The 14,820-nt window shown below is 40.1% G+C and overlaps 1 protein-coding gene across 8 annotated transcripts in view; it reads left to right on the forward strand.

Moving 5' to 3' along the window:
• Positions 1-14,820, forward strand: part of Unc13c (unc-13 homolog C) — a 435,177-nt gene that overhangs the window by 391,434 nt on the left and 28,923 nt on the right. For all 8 annotated transcript variants that reach the window (XM_028865275.2, XM_028865283.2, XM_028865248.2 and 5 more), the window contains 2 exons: positions 1,646-1,726; positions 11,323-11,470. In XM_028865275.2, the coding sequence (XP_028721108.1) occupies positions 1,646-1,726; positions 11,323-11,470 (229 nt within the window). The remainder of the gene's footprint in view (positions 1-1,645; positions 1,727-11,322; positions 11,471-14,820) is intronic.

Here is a 14,820-nt window from a genome sequence, read left to right on the forward strand (position 1 = left end):
ACAACAAAACTCCAGCTAACAAGAAGAACTTCACACATAACAAAGCGAATCACTCCAATATTTACTAGGGTATCATTTCCTTCAAAAAAGATTTAAGCTACTTATATTTTTAAGATGTTAGTTAGAAAGTAAATCCAGCTGGAATGATACTAGCAGAAAAACCATACTGATGGATAATTTCAGAATTTTATTGAGAAATAAATGTAGATGGGTAACTATTTCATTTAAAAGAACCCAAAGTCAAGAAAAATGGAACCAGGAAATAGTTGTTTTCCTATATTTACTGATTTTCTGTATTAGTTCCCAGTTTAGTTTTTCTTGATTTCTTTCCTAATCTATATGATTTAAAATTAAACTACTAGGTATTTATTGAATAACTGACATATGCTTTTGTTACTTCATACTCTCAGACTTTCGTGTGTGTTATGTTAGGAGGGCATTGCTACTTAATAGGATCAGATTTATTTGACATAACAATAAATTCAAATGTCTCCCAATCTTTTTAAACTATTGATACAATATCAAAAACTTAATAAGATATACCTGAAATTGTAGGTTAATCACAAACCTCTTACTTGGGCAGCTAGAGACAACTTTATTTAAATGAGCTATTGCTGGCAATAATTAAAGCTTTGTAGAAACAACATATTTTATTTGTTAGTATCTAACATATTAACATAGTGGTATCTAACATATTATTATTAACATATTGGTAAACGCATGTATTGATAAATATGCTGAGCAGTGCTAAACAGAATGCCACAATCCTAGAAGATAGTATTAATGCATAGCAGCAGGACTCTTTAAATTTTTCTCTTAGGAATTTTTGGAATTATTATTTTCTCTAACTTTCCACCATAATTTTTACAAATAATCTTTGAGTAATGTCTTGAGACATATCACAGCAAACAATTAGGAAAATCTAGTTAGAATCTTAAAATCAGCCTGAAGTATTAAAATGACTATAAAATATTAAAATGGCTCTACTGCCAAATTTTATTTATTCTTTGAGGCTCTTCCCAGTAAGGGGCAAACATCAGGAGGATGGGGAAAGAATTAACTGGATGTTATACTTAGAGCACACTGTATCTGTGATGACTGGGAAGGTGAACTTGGCTCCCTTAATCCCCTCGCTGTCCTGAATTCTTCAAAGGGACAGAAACCAAATCAAGGAATTAAACTGAAAAGCCTTTGAGACACAGTTTTCAGGTTACTTATCTCTTTATTTAACATTAATTTAGAATTTAAATAATGGTACACCTCTGCCAGAATTCCATTTTTAATCAGGCAGCTTAGCTTTCCTTTGACAAATGGATATTTATCAAAAATGTGACAAAATGGCCAAGATTTATTTTTTTATTTTTGTATGGAGGAGTGTTTTCCCTTCATGTATATAAGAGTACTGTGTGCATATAATGCATTCAGAGGTACAAGATCCCCTGGAATTAGATAGTTGTGAGCTGCCATGTAAGTGCCAGGAACGGAACCTAGGTCCTCTGCAAGTGCATTAGATACTGAGCCACCTCTCCAGCCCCTGAAAAAGCTATTTTAAATGTTTGTATGTGGGAACTGTACAGGTTTTGTTTGAAGGGGGCTGGATAAATACATCTGTCACCTTCTGAGCAATTTCCCACCTGTCTTCCAGGAGCACATGATTCGAGAAGATGCCAAGGGGCTGACACCAAGACAATGTGCGATAATGGAAGTGGTCTTGGCCACCATCAAGGTAGAATATAGTATCCCGGGATAGTCACTGAGGGCACCTCCATCTCTCCACAGTAAGGTCCCTGCTGTGCAACTGTCCCAGCTGTGATCAGGAGATAGCCTATTGGATGCATTCCAGACATGGCCAGCTCCAGCTCATTCATCTCCCTTCCTTCATCCATAACACACTTTTATTTTATATTTCTTGCTCTGTGTCTCTCTAGAAAATGTGAATGAAACTTATATCATCACATATGTTCTCAGAGAAAAATATGTACCCCCCACCCCCGCCAATGCAGTTAAACAGATGGTCCAGGAGAATTTTAGGTTAGCATACTTTGTACTTAGGATTTCTATGGTTGTAGGAATCATTTTTAAAACACCAACCTTCTACTCTCTCTTCGTAATACAACAAACTTTCATTTTGTATTCCACTGAAAACCCAGAAGTCTTGTACTCCAAGCATTATTCCCACATAGCAAACAACTGACAAGAAGTATTGTATCGAGAGTTAAATGTACATGAGTCTCAATGTGTTTTCTTTCCAAATAACTTGTATGTGTGTGATTGTGTGTGTGAATGTTTTGTGCTCTGTGTGTGTGTGTGTGTGTGTGTGTGTGTGTGTGTGTGTGTTGTGTGTGGTATGTATGTGTGTGTGGTCTGGGTATGTAGGTATGTGTTATGTATGTGTGCTGTATGTAAGAGAGAGTCAGGGTGGTATGAAAGAGAGACTTCACATGTGTGGTTTGGGTGTATGTGTGTATGTGAAAAAAAGAGTGTGGTGTGTGTGTGTGTGTGTTGTATTTATTAAAGGGTTAGAAAAGTAAATTTACTTCCTAAACTGTGTCTACTGATTCCACTACTTATTGAAAAAAGCATTGATCATATGGCATATCTAGTATAGTGAAGAGCTATTGGCTACTATGATCACCCCACCTCACTGTCCTGGTGATCACCTCCACTTCACCTGGTGTTATAACATGATATGAAAGGGTAAGAACAAAAAAATACAGAAAAAATTCAAAACTAATTTTTTCTGCAAGTTTTCAAAAATTTGAATAAGAATTGACTGATGGGTGGAGTCATGGGAGTACTCTTGGCTATATACAAGAAATTAGTACTAGAAAGACGTAAGCACGCTAGAATGTATTCTGAAAAGAAAAGAAAATTGTAGGATTTGAGTTCAGCCCCTCCTGGATTTTGCTAGAAATCGTACTTTTGGGTGAGAAAAATGGAGTGTGTCTTGTAGAAATAGTGAGTGTCAATCAATGTATTGATCAATCTGACTCCTGCCTCTAATTTCATCATCTTCTAATTATTCTGGCTGGGGCCACACGCCCACCACCTGTAGACTGAATTCTCCCCCAGACTGTAAGACAACCTCAATCCTCAGATGAATCCCTTCTATCTACATCTCCATGGTTCAAATATCCTAGCATCTGTGATCAGGGTAATTCTTTAATTCAGTCTTAGCCACTTGGCACTTGTGGGTTCTTTGAGAACAAAACTCCTACGTGTTGCCCATGACCCTGTTAGCTGTTTCCAAATCATCATCGCTCTCCAGAACTGGAGTCTGACTCTGGTCCTCTAGAGCCTGTGGCTCCCACTTCCCCTCATCCCTAATTTCTATGATGCCAATTCTTTCTCTAGGAATCACCCTGTTAGGACCATTGTGCCTGCTAGGAGATTCTCCTGACCCAGTTATCTACCTATCTGCCTAAGTTTTTACCTGAATTCCATCATCATTTTTCCCAAGCTGTAACTCCAAGGACTACTGCTTCCATGATTGTCTAGAGCCCAGGCAGAGAACTCTACAACACAACTGAGCCTCAGGAGAAAGGTGTTCTTAAACAAGGCAGCAGGTGCCACTGGGCTGACTCCTAAAGGCTGCCACAGGTGTGACCCTTCATTCTTCCTTAGGTCAATTAAGTCCAATAAGCTGAGGATGGGGAAAGAATGTTGAAGATAGTGCTGTGGAGTTTGTAGAAGACAGACCCAACTGGTGTTGGCATTTGCCAAGTCTTTTTCATGTGTGTGCTTTGCCTCATCTGATTCTCATAAATGTCCTGCATGTAGATTGAACAAATTTCTATTCCCTTTTTCCCCTGTCCTAAGTAACACCATTATTTGTGTTCAAGATCCAACAAGATAGCTAAGGATGGGTTTTGAATGACATTGCACACCTCTGAAGTTCCATCCATTACTCTTCTGTGCTATCCAATTTCAGTAATAACTTCTCAGCATCTTCTTTTTATCATTGCACAGTTTTCAGACTTTACATAGTCCGTGCATTATTTAGAATTCAGCTGCTTATGGGAAGAATAAAATAACCTACCTTGTCTGCAGCAATGCAATTCAAAGTCGCTACCTGAGAGCTCACTGTACGTAGAAAGGATGGTGACTATGAAGAAGTAAGTGGAGACCAAGGGTCTTTGAATTAGGAACAAAAATATCAATAATCAAGAAGCAGGAGTGCTTGGTCAAAGTCCAGGGAGATGCAGAAAGAACGGTGAGTGAGTTCTCTCTAGATGTCTATGATAATGCTCTCACAGGAGAGATGCTGGAGGATTTAGGAACTGAAGAGAGAGTAAACTGAGAGGAGTAATGTCTCAGGTCTGAGAGGAAAGGTGTGAGTGGTGATGGAGGCTGTGTCAGCAGCCCGAAACCCTCAGGCAGTCTGCGTGAAGGAGAGACCACAGTTGGCCAAAAAAGGGACCCTAGAGTGAGACGAGGATGCCCAGGTTTAAACACTAAAATCAAGAATCTCCACTTCAGTTTGTCAGGAAACGGGAAACTCTAAAAGACAGTGAGATCAGCAGTTCTGATCTGGTGCATACAAGAGGAATCAAGATGTGTAGAAAATATCCTTTGACTATCGAGCGGTGTCTTTCAAAGACCACTACGGATTAAAGGGAGGCAGAGCTCATATCTAAGTCTGCACAGCGAAGTTATCTGTGTGAGTTTGCCAAATGTATGTTACAGTTTAAAGTCAAAACGGTGATGATGAGGATTTGCAACCAAAATAGTACATGGAACTAAAATGGGAACTCTCCTTGCAGACTTGTCTAAACACACACACACACACACACACACACACACACTTGCATGTTCCAGTACATCAGGAAAAACAGACTGTGAGTGATCAACAGTGAGAGTCAAAAGGGGTCACAGGATTTTTATCAGGATCATGAAAATGGTTTGCTAAGCACTCAGACAATATTTTTCCTGACTTTACATTTGGCAGTATGATTTTCTTCCCACAAAACACAACCAGGTTGGAGTGCTTTGCTTTCTGCAGTTTCTGAAAACGGGGGTGGGGTCGGGGGTCTCCAGCTATGTTTAAGATAAAGCATGTGGTGTTTCCACGCTACTCCTCCCAACTTCTGGTCAGACAGGATAGAGACACCCGCCTAGCGTTAGTGAAGCCGCAGTTTTAAGTAGTCTGAGATGAAAGACTTTGTCGGAGAATGACTATGGAGGTGCATAACAAATAAAATTCTTGGAATCATGAAGGAAACGCGGTCACTGGCAAGTAGCCTATCAGGATAGCGGGGGACTCACATGTAACGGTCCCACCCACCGCTGCCTGGAGGTTCAGGAAGAGACTAGGCCAGTGCTCACTAAAGGGCTCACGGCACATACTCTTCATAAATGTTAACTCGTGTCTCCTGAGGAGTGGCTCCTAGTGAAAGTTCACTTTTGTAATCGTGAAAGCCAGGGTCCCACGCGTTCCCATCCTTCCCTGTTGGTGCCTTCCGTCTTCCCAGTGAAGCTCCTCTCAAGTCTCATTCTTTTCCCAGGCAGTGGTTCAGGGTCCTAGGGTCCAAGCCACTGACCTTCGGATTTTCTAGTCATCACAGCACATTGTCCCTGTAAGATCACAAACCAATGGGGTCCGTTAACTCCCCCAGAAATGCCCCTTTGGAAGCATTGCTGTTCCTTCCCTGAGGGAATGTCTAGAGGTATATTGAAAACTAAACGTGGGTGGGTGTTAACTAACAAGAGTAAGATGAGGGGCAGGTAGTTCAATTACCAACTGAAGAGCAAGGCAAAAAGTGGTGAGGGGACCTGAGGAAATGGCTCTGTGGTTAGGAGCACCTCTCTCTTCCAGAGGCTTTGAGTTTGGATCCCAGCACCCACATTGGTTGCTTATAAACATCTATAACTCCATTTTGAAGGGCTCCAGTAACCCTTCATGTATACATAGACAAACATACTCACTTATAAGTAAAATAAAATCATCTTTGAAAGAGAAAGATAGCAGTCAAGATTTATAAGAAAGAATCTCAACCAGGAGAGGCCAGAAGTTTTGGGAGAGCTGCCGTAATCTGGAAGGCTGTATGGGAGGTCAGAGGGCTGACTGATCATTTTATGTCGGGGAAACTCGCAGCATAAACATATACAGGAAGAAAGGAATTGCCATAGGAAGGCATAAGGCAGGAATCTGGGGTTCAGAGTAGATCACTTGGAGGCCTGGGCTGGACTTACTGGGAGTTGGCATATCGAAGCAGTGTCAAGTGGGATTGGTTGACATTAAATGTCTGGGTCGAGAGTCAAGTCATTTTGTGTTCTTAGTATATTTATAAAAGAGAACTCATTAATGACCTGAAAATATGACTTCCTGAAAGTATCGTTTCAGCATAGCATCGTATAGAAATGTACAAAATAGATTGTGTAGTTCAAGATAAGTCAGAGATCGGTTACAGCTAGTCATAGATTAGGGCCATCATGAAGAGGGTTGTACAGTGGCAAAATAGGAAAGACCCATGTGAGTGACATGAAAAAGGGAGAGGCACTGTGACTTGCAATGAGCCTGGGAACAAGAGGGAGAAGTATCCTAGGCTAACCCAGAGGTTTGTGAATATAGGTCTAGCCAAGCTCTTTCTGCCATTTCATTTAGTAAATACAGACTTATCATTCCAGAGTATCATGACTTTGCTGCCACCATTGTCATCCATCTAATAACCTTTGCCTCAACTGTAAGGACATACTTGACAGGTGTGCTTTCATCCTGTGTCATCAAAAGTACATGGCAGAGCATCAGCTAACACAGGGCGAGGCACAGGAAGTGTGGAACCTAGCTGGCATCCATAGCCCTTGTAAACAGCCAACTTTCCCACAGTGCCCCAACAGAGAATTTAAAATTTTGTTTAATGAGAAAGAAATAACTTGCCCTGATTTCTTTTTATCATCTTTTCCAATTTGTTCCAGTGCAAATAGAGGATCTTAAGAGGCCAAGTTAGGGAGTTGGTCATGTGGCTGGTCAGACAGGAGGAGGCAACCAACCCTCTGTCTTTTGTTTGTAATCAACAGAAAAGAATCTACTTCCACATGCATGGGGGAAACCTCCAAAAAGCTTCAAAACCTCGTATTTTCTAATTTTCCTCCAGCATGTAATTCCCCTGTAGCGTGCAATTTCCTTCTGGCAGGGAATTCACTATAATGAAAGGAGAACTGAACTGTGCTGAGCTGTGGATGCTGGCATTTGTTTAAGACTTAAGGCTTTCACTCTCTCACAGATGTTCTTCGAGCTTCCGCCAAATGCACACCCCACTCTCTCGTTCCTTCGGGGCTGGCAAAGGGTCCAGACTATGCGAAATCTCCTGAGTGTCAAGGTCCACAGTATAACCGTGGCCTCTTCCTCTGGATTTCTTTCCCTTGGTGCTACCACCCAGCTCCATCTAGGAGTGAAAGGCTTGTATGAAAGTGTGTCTCAGGAGTCTGTACCTCCGGAAGCACAGAAAGCATTTCCTTCCCTGGCTCTGAAACTGGGAGCAATGTCGTTTGTCTCTCTGGCTGTTTCTATTCCCTGCATCTCATGGCTTGTGTTCTCCCTGACAGCATCACCATCTATCCAAGACTCCAGTCTGGCAGCATCCCCTACTACAAAGTGCCCTCTGAAAACAAAGCCATCATTTTTGCCCCAGTCAATCTGCTCTCTAAATGCCCTGCCTGCCTGGCCCTTAATAGAATTCCTAACAAGACTCTGGCCAAAGGGAAGAAGTCAGTTGAGCATCACTGAAAACCCCAGGGAGACCCTGGCTATCCTTAGGAACAAGCCCAGAGCTTATTTCTAATTTTTTTTCTTGATTAGCACTCCCAATCTCTCTAGTTCTACAAAATAATGCCTTATCAGAAATGCATGTCTTCCCATAGACTTATTATAAAGGGTTCAAGGATAAACACATAGCTGATATCTTCATACTTTAATTCTTATTCCTTTCTTCCATGGATATTTCTAGGCCTTTAAAAATCTCTCAATCATGTCAAGTATGGTCATGTTGGTCTTTCCCAGGTTTCCAATATCCTATTCCTTGGGACATTTGTATCCTCAGAACTGTTCCCAAAGGTCTGCAACATTGATGGTTTATGGGAACCAGGACTATTAACAGAGGGTTAAATAGATGTCTTTACCAAATCACAAGCCCTTGACTATGTCGATAAGCTTTCTGCCTCTCTGAGCCTTTGGTCTCTCTTTGCTTTTCTAGGACTTCCTCTGCCTCAAGGCAATGGGTTTATTCTAAGGAGTATGATTTAGAAATGAGAATAGTGGAAATGGCAGGCATTATTTATAATGTAAGGGGGAAGCATAGTGTAAGAACCATCAGGTCTCCCAGTTCTTGTTATCAATGTGAAACTCCCAGGGTTCCTGGTGGAGATGTAGTATGATTGTCCACTGTCTAGCTCATGGCTGTGGATTATCTAGTGGCTGCTGATGTTAAAAAATAGCACTACTGGGCTAGGGATGTGACTCAGTTGGTAGAGTGCTTACGTAGCACACAGGAGGTCCTGGGTTCTACCTCCAGCAAAGCACAAACTGAGAGTGGTGTAGCACACTTGTAATCAAAGCATTCTGGAGGTGGAGGCAGGAGAATGAGAAGTTCAAGCACATCCTGAACTACATGAGACTTGATCTCAAACATAAAAACTAGCAGTCCTAAGGAATAGATATATCATTCCTTCAGAAATTCCTGGGAAGCTTTTATTGACCTCCTCCAGTAGAGTCATTTGGTTTCCTCTGCTGGGTATATTATCAAATAACTTTTTTTGAAGCTCTAAGACAATTTTAGAGATGAAGGTAAAGAAAAGGAAGACACAAAGCTTTGCCATTTGAGTTAACTTGGCATAAAGGTCAGCCACAAGGCAGACAGGTAGCCACACGGTGGGGAGGGAAACTTTAGAGAAAGAGTAAGAAAAGTCCAAAATACCAGAGAAAGTGTACTTAAGCTCTGGACAGCATCCAAAAGAGAGCTACAGAAGGTAAGAAAAAGGAAAGTTAAAAATTTCTGGATTAGGATTCAGAAAGACAGATCCAACAAAACCTAATGGCAACTCTCTATCAACTTTATAGAGAGCAGGGATTCTAGGAAAGAAAAATGCTTCTCTCAGTAAAGAGATAATTATTCCTCCTACCTCTTCAGCATAACTTAGAGAAAATTAGCCTTCCTATGGCATGGTCCCATAGACCAGCACAACTTGATTGACTCCTAAGAGGGGGAGACAAGTCATTGTATCCACCCAGAAGTAGGGTCCATTATTTTGACCAGAAGGAAAAGGATGTCTCCTAAGGGGCCTTAAAGTCTACTCAAACAATTTTTACAGCTATAACATACTGTTGGTGACTTGTTTTATACTCTGGTTATATTTCCTCATTAAATTAATAATCTGTTGCAGAGAAAACATAGTACCCATGTTGTGTTATGTTCTTGGAACTTAACATAAGGTCTAGTTTATGGTAGAGATTTCATGAATTTTTCCTAGGAGAGGGAGAAAAAAAATAGGCAAGAATATAGATTGTACCACTGAGGCCGTCTAGACCTGCTGCCCATGGCCCTTGCTTCACAAGTAATACACTAGGAGCTGTGGTTGAACTCACAAAAGCAGTCACCCATGTGACTACTTAACAGAGTAGTTTCTGGAAGACAACATAATGGTACCATTGTAAAAACATGTCCAAAATATAAAAACATGTCTTTTGACTCATTGTCTGGTGTACAAACCAGTACAATGTTGCAATTCCTTCCTGGTAAGATCCCAAGAATGAAATGCATGGAAGCAGGAGGAAAGCTAAGCTAATAAATCAAAAAGGTTTGGGTACAGAACGGCGATCACCTGTATTCAGATAGAAGTAATTAGTTTGCACTTACATATGTAAAAGTGTCCACAGTATTAGTCATTTTCTATAATCATATATTTAAGAATAGATCAAAGACAATGGAAAGGGAATATGACCTGATAGGTATTTCAGACAGAATGTCCAACAAATCTTTTTTTTTTCTTTTTACCCAATTTTCCTGAGACATGGTAAAATATCATTTTATTATCTTTGGTGACCCTTCCTTTTATTATAGTCTTCTAAAACTTGTACACAGATTTGAGCCAACTGGAGCTCATGTGAGAAACACTGACTAGAGAGTGTCTGCCTCCCCAGAGCTCCCTCTTGTTCTTGGCTCCAGCCATCTCTTCAAATGGCCCTCTGCTCCATCATAGAAACAGACCCCCAGAGGGCTCTGCCCAAGGTGATACAGAGGCAAAACCAAGCTGAACCTTCATCCCCTGGTATTTCCATTTAATAGTTTTTATCCTCAAATGTCCTGCCATGTTGAAGAAACTATCACACAGTTTTCACCCATCAATATTCACATTAATTTCAGGCTTCTAGTCTTCAACAAATACTATCCATGTACAAAGTGTTTCAACATTTTATAAAATCAAAGTATACAACAGGGGCTAGAAAGATATCTCAGTAGTTAAGAACCCATCTCAAATATTCTGTTAACATTGGAGAACATTATAGATACTGAAAATGTTGACAATTACAGATACCAGGGGACTGTAGTCACCAAAGAGGGCTTAGGTTCCAAATCGAGCATTGTTAGTATATGAAGGGAGTAAAGGAGAATCATTCATCTCAACTTAATGGAATATTATAAATACCTTGTACCAATAGATAATGTCTATAGTCCTATCACCTACTTCTAGACATTCCAACTTTTAGAAAGATGCCTGTGCATACCACAGCACAATATGAAGAAGGCTAACATCCCTCAATGTCAACAGTGATGGTCAATGAATAGATAGCTACTTTGGGTGGCAAGAGCCTAGAAAAATTAATTAGATGTTGTAAGCTTCCAGGGAGCCCTGTGCTACATCAGGTTGGCCCATACCTGCACAGTAGCATTATTAAAGAATGAACAGGGTAAGGTAGTGGATGCCTGGTCTAGAATTTGAAAGAACTATCTGTAAAATATGTAACAGGGTCTACCTTCTTTATAAAGTGTTGGCGACTTTCATTATTCTTTGGAAACAGAAATGAATAATCAAGTTGATCATGCTCGCTGAAGCAAGGATTCTAACCACTGTACCTTCAAGATCCCATTTATATAACTGACATTTTGAATGAAAAGAAAACAGCTTAGGCCTCTATAGATCTGTCTTGAACCTAAGTTAGCTGATGATAACTTAGCATCGGACAAATGGTACACTCTTTCTATATACTTACCTGACAATTTAGCTAATGGAATTGTTTTAAGCTCCACTATTAGAGTAATAAATTCCTTCCCCCAGTGTTTCCTCCTAAGTCCTTTGCTCATATAACTTTCCTTTTCTCCTTTTTAGCAATATTTCCATGCTGGAGGAAATGGCCTGAAGAAGAATTTTCTGGAGAAAAGCCCAGACCTTCATTCCCTGAGATATGCTCTTAGTCTCTACACACAAACTACTGATGCTTTGATCAAGAAGTTCATAGAGACACAAAGCTCACAGAGTAAGTAGCTCTTGACCTGAGAGCAGGGTACACTGCTCACCAAATTAAAACTCAACTTCACAGTTACCTGAAATAGCATTCAGAACATGAAGCATGGTTAAAAATAGAGGGTTTGCGTTAGCAGAGAATACCACAGCTTTCAGCATTCTTTACAAATGGAAAGAATAGGAAGTTGGTGGCTTAGGCAAAAGGAGATATTTTCCCAACTGTGATGTTTAGTCTCTATATTCACCCCTAGAGTTCCATGAGAACAAGGCTCAGGTTCCCCTCAGAGGTGGGTGGCTGATAGCATTTTCCATTCTAGCTTCCTGTCTCCTCCTCCCACCCCCTCCCTCCCTCACCGAGTGTTTCACAGGATGCCTTCCCGGGTAGACTCTCCCAGGACCATGTACAGTGGTAGCCTGTGACTCCAAGTAGACTCCTTCCCACATTTGAATGTTTGGCTTGGGTTCTGTTCACAGGAGAACTCAAAGTCAAGGTAATTTGCTTAAAAAGGGGGGGAGGGGACTGCAGATCCCGTTTTTCGAGTCCATATCTAAATCCTGTACTCTCAACTCCTTCACACTCGCCTCTGATGGAAACTGACAAACTACATCATTCTACAGAGATCTGTCCCACTGGTGGTATCTTCCATCTTGTGACACCTTAGCTTGGAAGCAATTAACAAAATTCAACCTTTTTCTTTTCCTTTTTGTAATTTATTTCTCATCATTTTCTCTCCTATATTCTCTGTCTCGGTTAGATAAACTGTAATATTATATTGAAGGAAAAAGTCAATTACTTTTAATTTAGTAATTTCTTTGGGCTATGTTCAAGTTGGAAGACATGCGTCCTTTAAAAAGATGATTTGAATTAACTTTTTCATAAATTGGTTCAGCTTGCTCACTTTCCCCTTTGTCATTTTTTTCTTGCCCTTTCTCTCCTACTTTACCCTCTTCTTTTTCTCCTCTGCTCTCTATATGGAACACATTTCAAGTATCATTGGTAGCAAAAAAGGAAAAAGCAAGAAAAGAGAAATACTGATTTTTTTTTCTTTATGTCTCATTAGAATTTTATGAGCCAGAGTTCAAATGAAATCTACCCTATTAGAACAACATTTTCTTCTCTTTCTATCTCAACCAAATGCTAGAAAATAAATCCTAAATCCAAAACAGATATAGAAGGATTCCTACAGTCTTATGTGAAACTGAGCTCAGTAGATGAGCATTTACTATCCCAACAGTGCACTGCAATGCCTGGGCACCATCTTACTCTGTATTCATAAGATGAGCATTTACTGAGCATCACTTCTACCCAGTCCATAGAGCGAGCAGCATCCTGCAGGGACTGTGTGATGTCATGTATCAGTTGACCTAGCCCAGTGGTTTTGCATGCAGAGGAGATTGTCCCAGAAAGTAGGCAGTGTCTGGAAAGCTTTGGTTGTCCATCAGAGAACAGGGGCTGTGTTCCCAGGATCTACTAGTCAGAGCTCTTGAATGCTGTAGTCATCTTACTATACATAGAACACACAAAAAATGACATCAAAAATAAGTATGTCCTGTACTAGCAGTTTTCTTGCTGGGATCAAATACCTGACAAGTCACTTAAGGGGGGAAGAGCAGTCATTCACAATTTGAAAGTGATGATGGGAAGGCAGTGCAACAGGAGTGTGAGGCAGCTAGTCATGCTCCATTCCTGGTGAGGCAGCACAGAGCAGACAGAAAGCGGATCAGGCCTATGGGCCCTCAGAGACACCTCCAGTGACTCACTTTTACCATTTAGAACCCACCTTGAGTCCTCCTTTAGCTGGGGAGGAAGTACTGAAACACATGAGCCTATGGGGCCACAGCAGGGATGCTGGAAGGCCTGGTTAGTTAGTCAGTTGGGTTGTGAGGAAACAAAGGAGGTGTTTTGAATGCAGGATCTGATAAGCAAGCACACATTTGCACTTGAAGTTTTAAAATCACCACACAATGACCACGTTGAGAGTAATTCTTTTAATTTGGCTCTCTAGGAATAATGCAAAGAGCCTCGTGTTAAGGCAAAGAGCCTCTACAGAATTAAAACGCATAAATGCTGCATTAGGTTTGGAGTGGAATTAGTAGAAATCATTTTGATCTTTGTATCAATGTTGATATTTTCTTCATCCAGGAGTTGACTTGGTGGTTTGAGTTGGGTAGTTAGTTGGCTTGGGGAAAAAAAATGTTTTTTCTGTCACTCCTTTTCCTCGGGATGCATGGCTTACAGTTTTAGAAGCTGGTCCAAAATGCATTTTTTGCATCTTGATTACAATATTCGTCAAGAAGAAAGTGCTTTTCCTAACAGCTATTTCATTAAACCAGGAGCTCTTTGAATATTTCATGGTGCCACAGACAGTAAAAAATGTATAAGTCTTGAACATATTAAGTGGGGTTTATTCAATGGGTAATACAGTCTGGAAGGAGACATGAGATGATTCATTGCTGAGCCATCCTGAGCCGCATTCTGTTTCCTTATCTACAATTTTTATTATGGCACGAAGAGTGTGGATCACAAAAGCTTCTCCCAGAAAGGGAACATTTTATGTCTAAGTTACAGTTGTCTCATAAAGGAAAATAATCTCTTCCAGTTAATGACAGTGTGAATTAAAATCTATGAGCGGAAGTGCTTTTATTCAAAGAATCTTTTTTGTCTCTTTTGAGTAAAACCTTTGAGTTTCTGCTTATTAAAATGTCTGAAAACATAGATAATTTCCAACATTTTACCAATTTGTATTCAGCAGGAGTGGAGTCTGGTGTATTATAATTTGAAACAGGAAGTAGATAGCTTTAGACTCACATCTTGGATTCTATGAGTTGACTGCCAGATAATCATTATATTGCACTATGGTTGCATAGAGTCTGGTCAATATAGTTACATCATTGTTATAATCTAGTATAAATTGTTTTATTTGTGACAATATATGACATCAAATATGGAAAGTTTAAGAGACAAATTAGTTACCTAAGCATATTCTTATTATTAGCAGTAAAAGTTGGAAGCCTCTCAAATACAGTCTTCTGGAATCATGTTACTTAGAGGAATCATTAATTATCTTTAGTTTTTTTTTCCTCAAGATACAAAAGATGTGCCCAGGGCAAAAAAAGAAGCCATCATTAGATGTGGTTCATTGTGAAATGGATTTTTGGGTTTTGTTGTTTTGTTTCTTACCAGATATATAGGAAGAACTTAACATTAAAAATATTTTATTCACAGAACGAAAATAACTAGCATTTAAACACAGAAATGAGCTTTGAGTCTTAAGGGCCACAGTGAATCTTCCTCTGATGGTCAGCTCTGGGAGAATTCTGGGAATGTTTTCAGTATGTGAAGAAGTACCACTAATGTGCACA

The sequence above is a fragment of the Peromyscus leucopus genome, chromosome 14 (assembly GCF_004664715.2).
Source record: "Peromyscus leucopus breed LL Stock chromosome 14, UCI_PerLeu_2.1, whole genome shotgun sequence".
In the NCBI taxonomy this organism is placed as follows: domain Eukaryota; kingdom Metazoa; phylum Chordata; class Mammalia; order Rodentia; family Cricetidae; genus Peromyscus; species Peromyscus leucopus.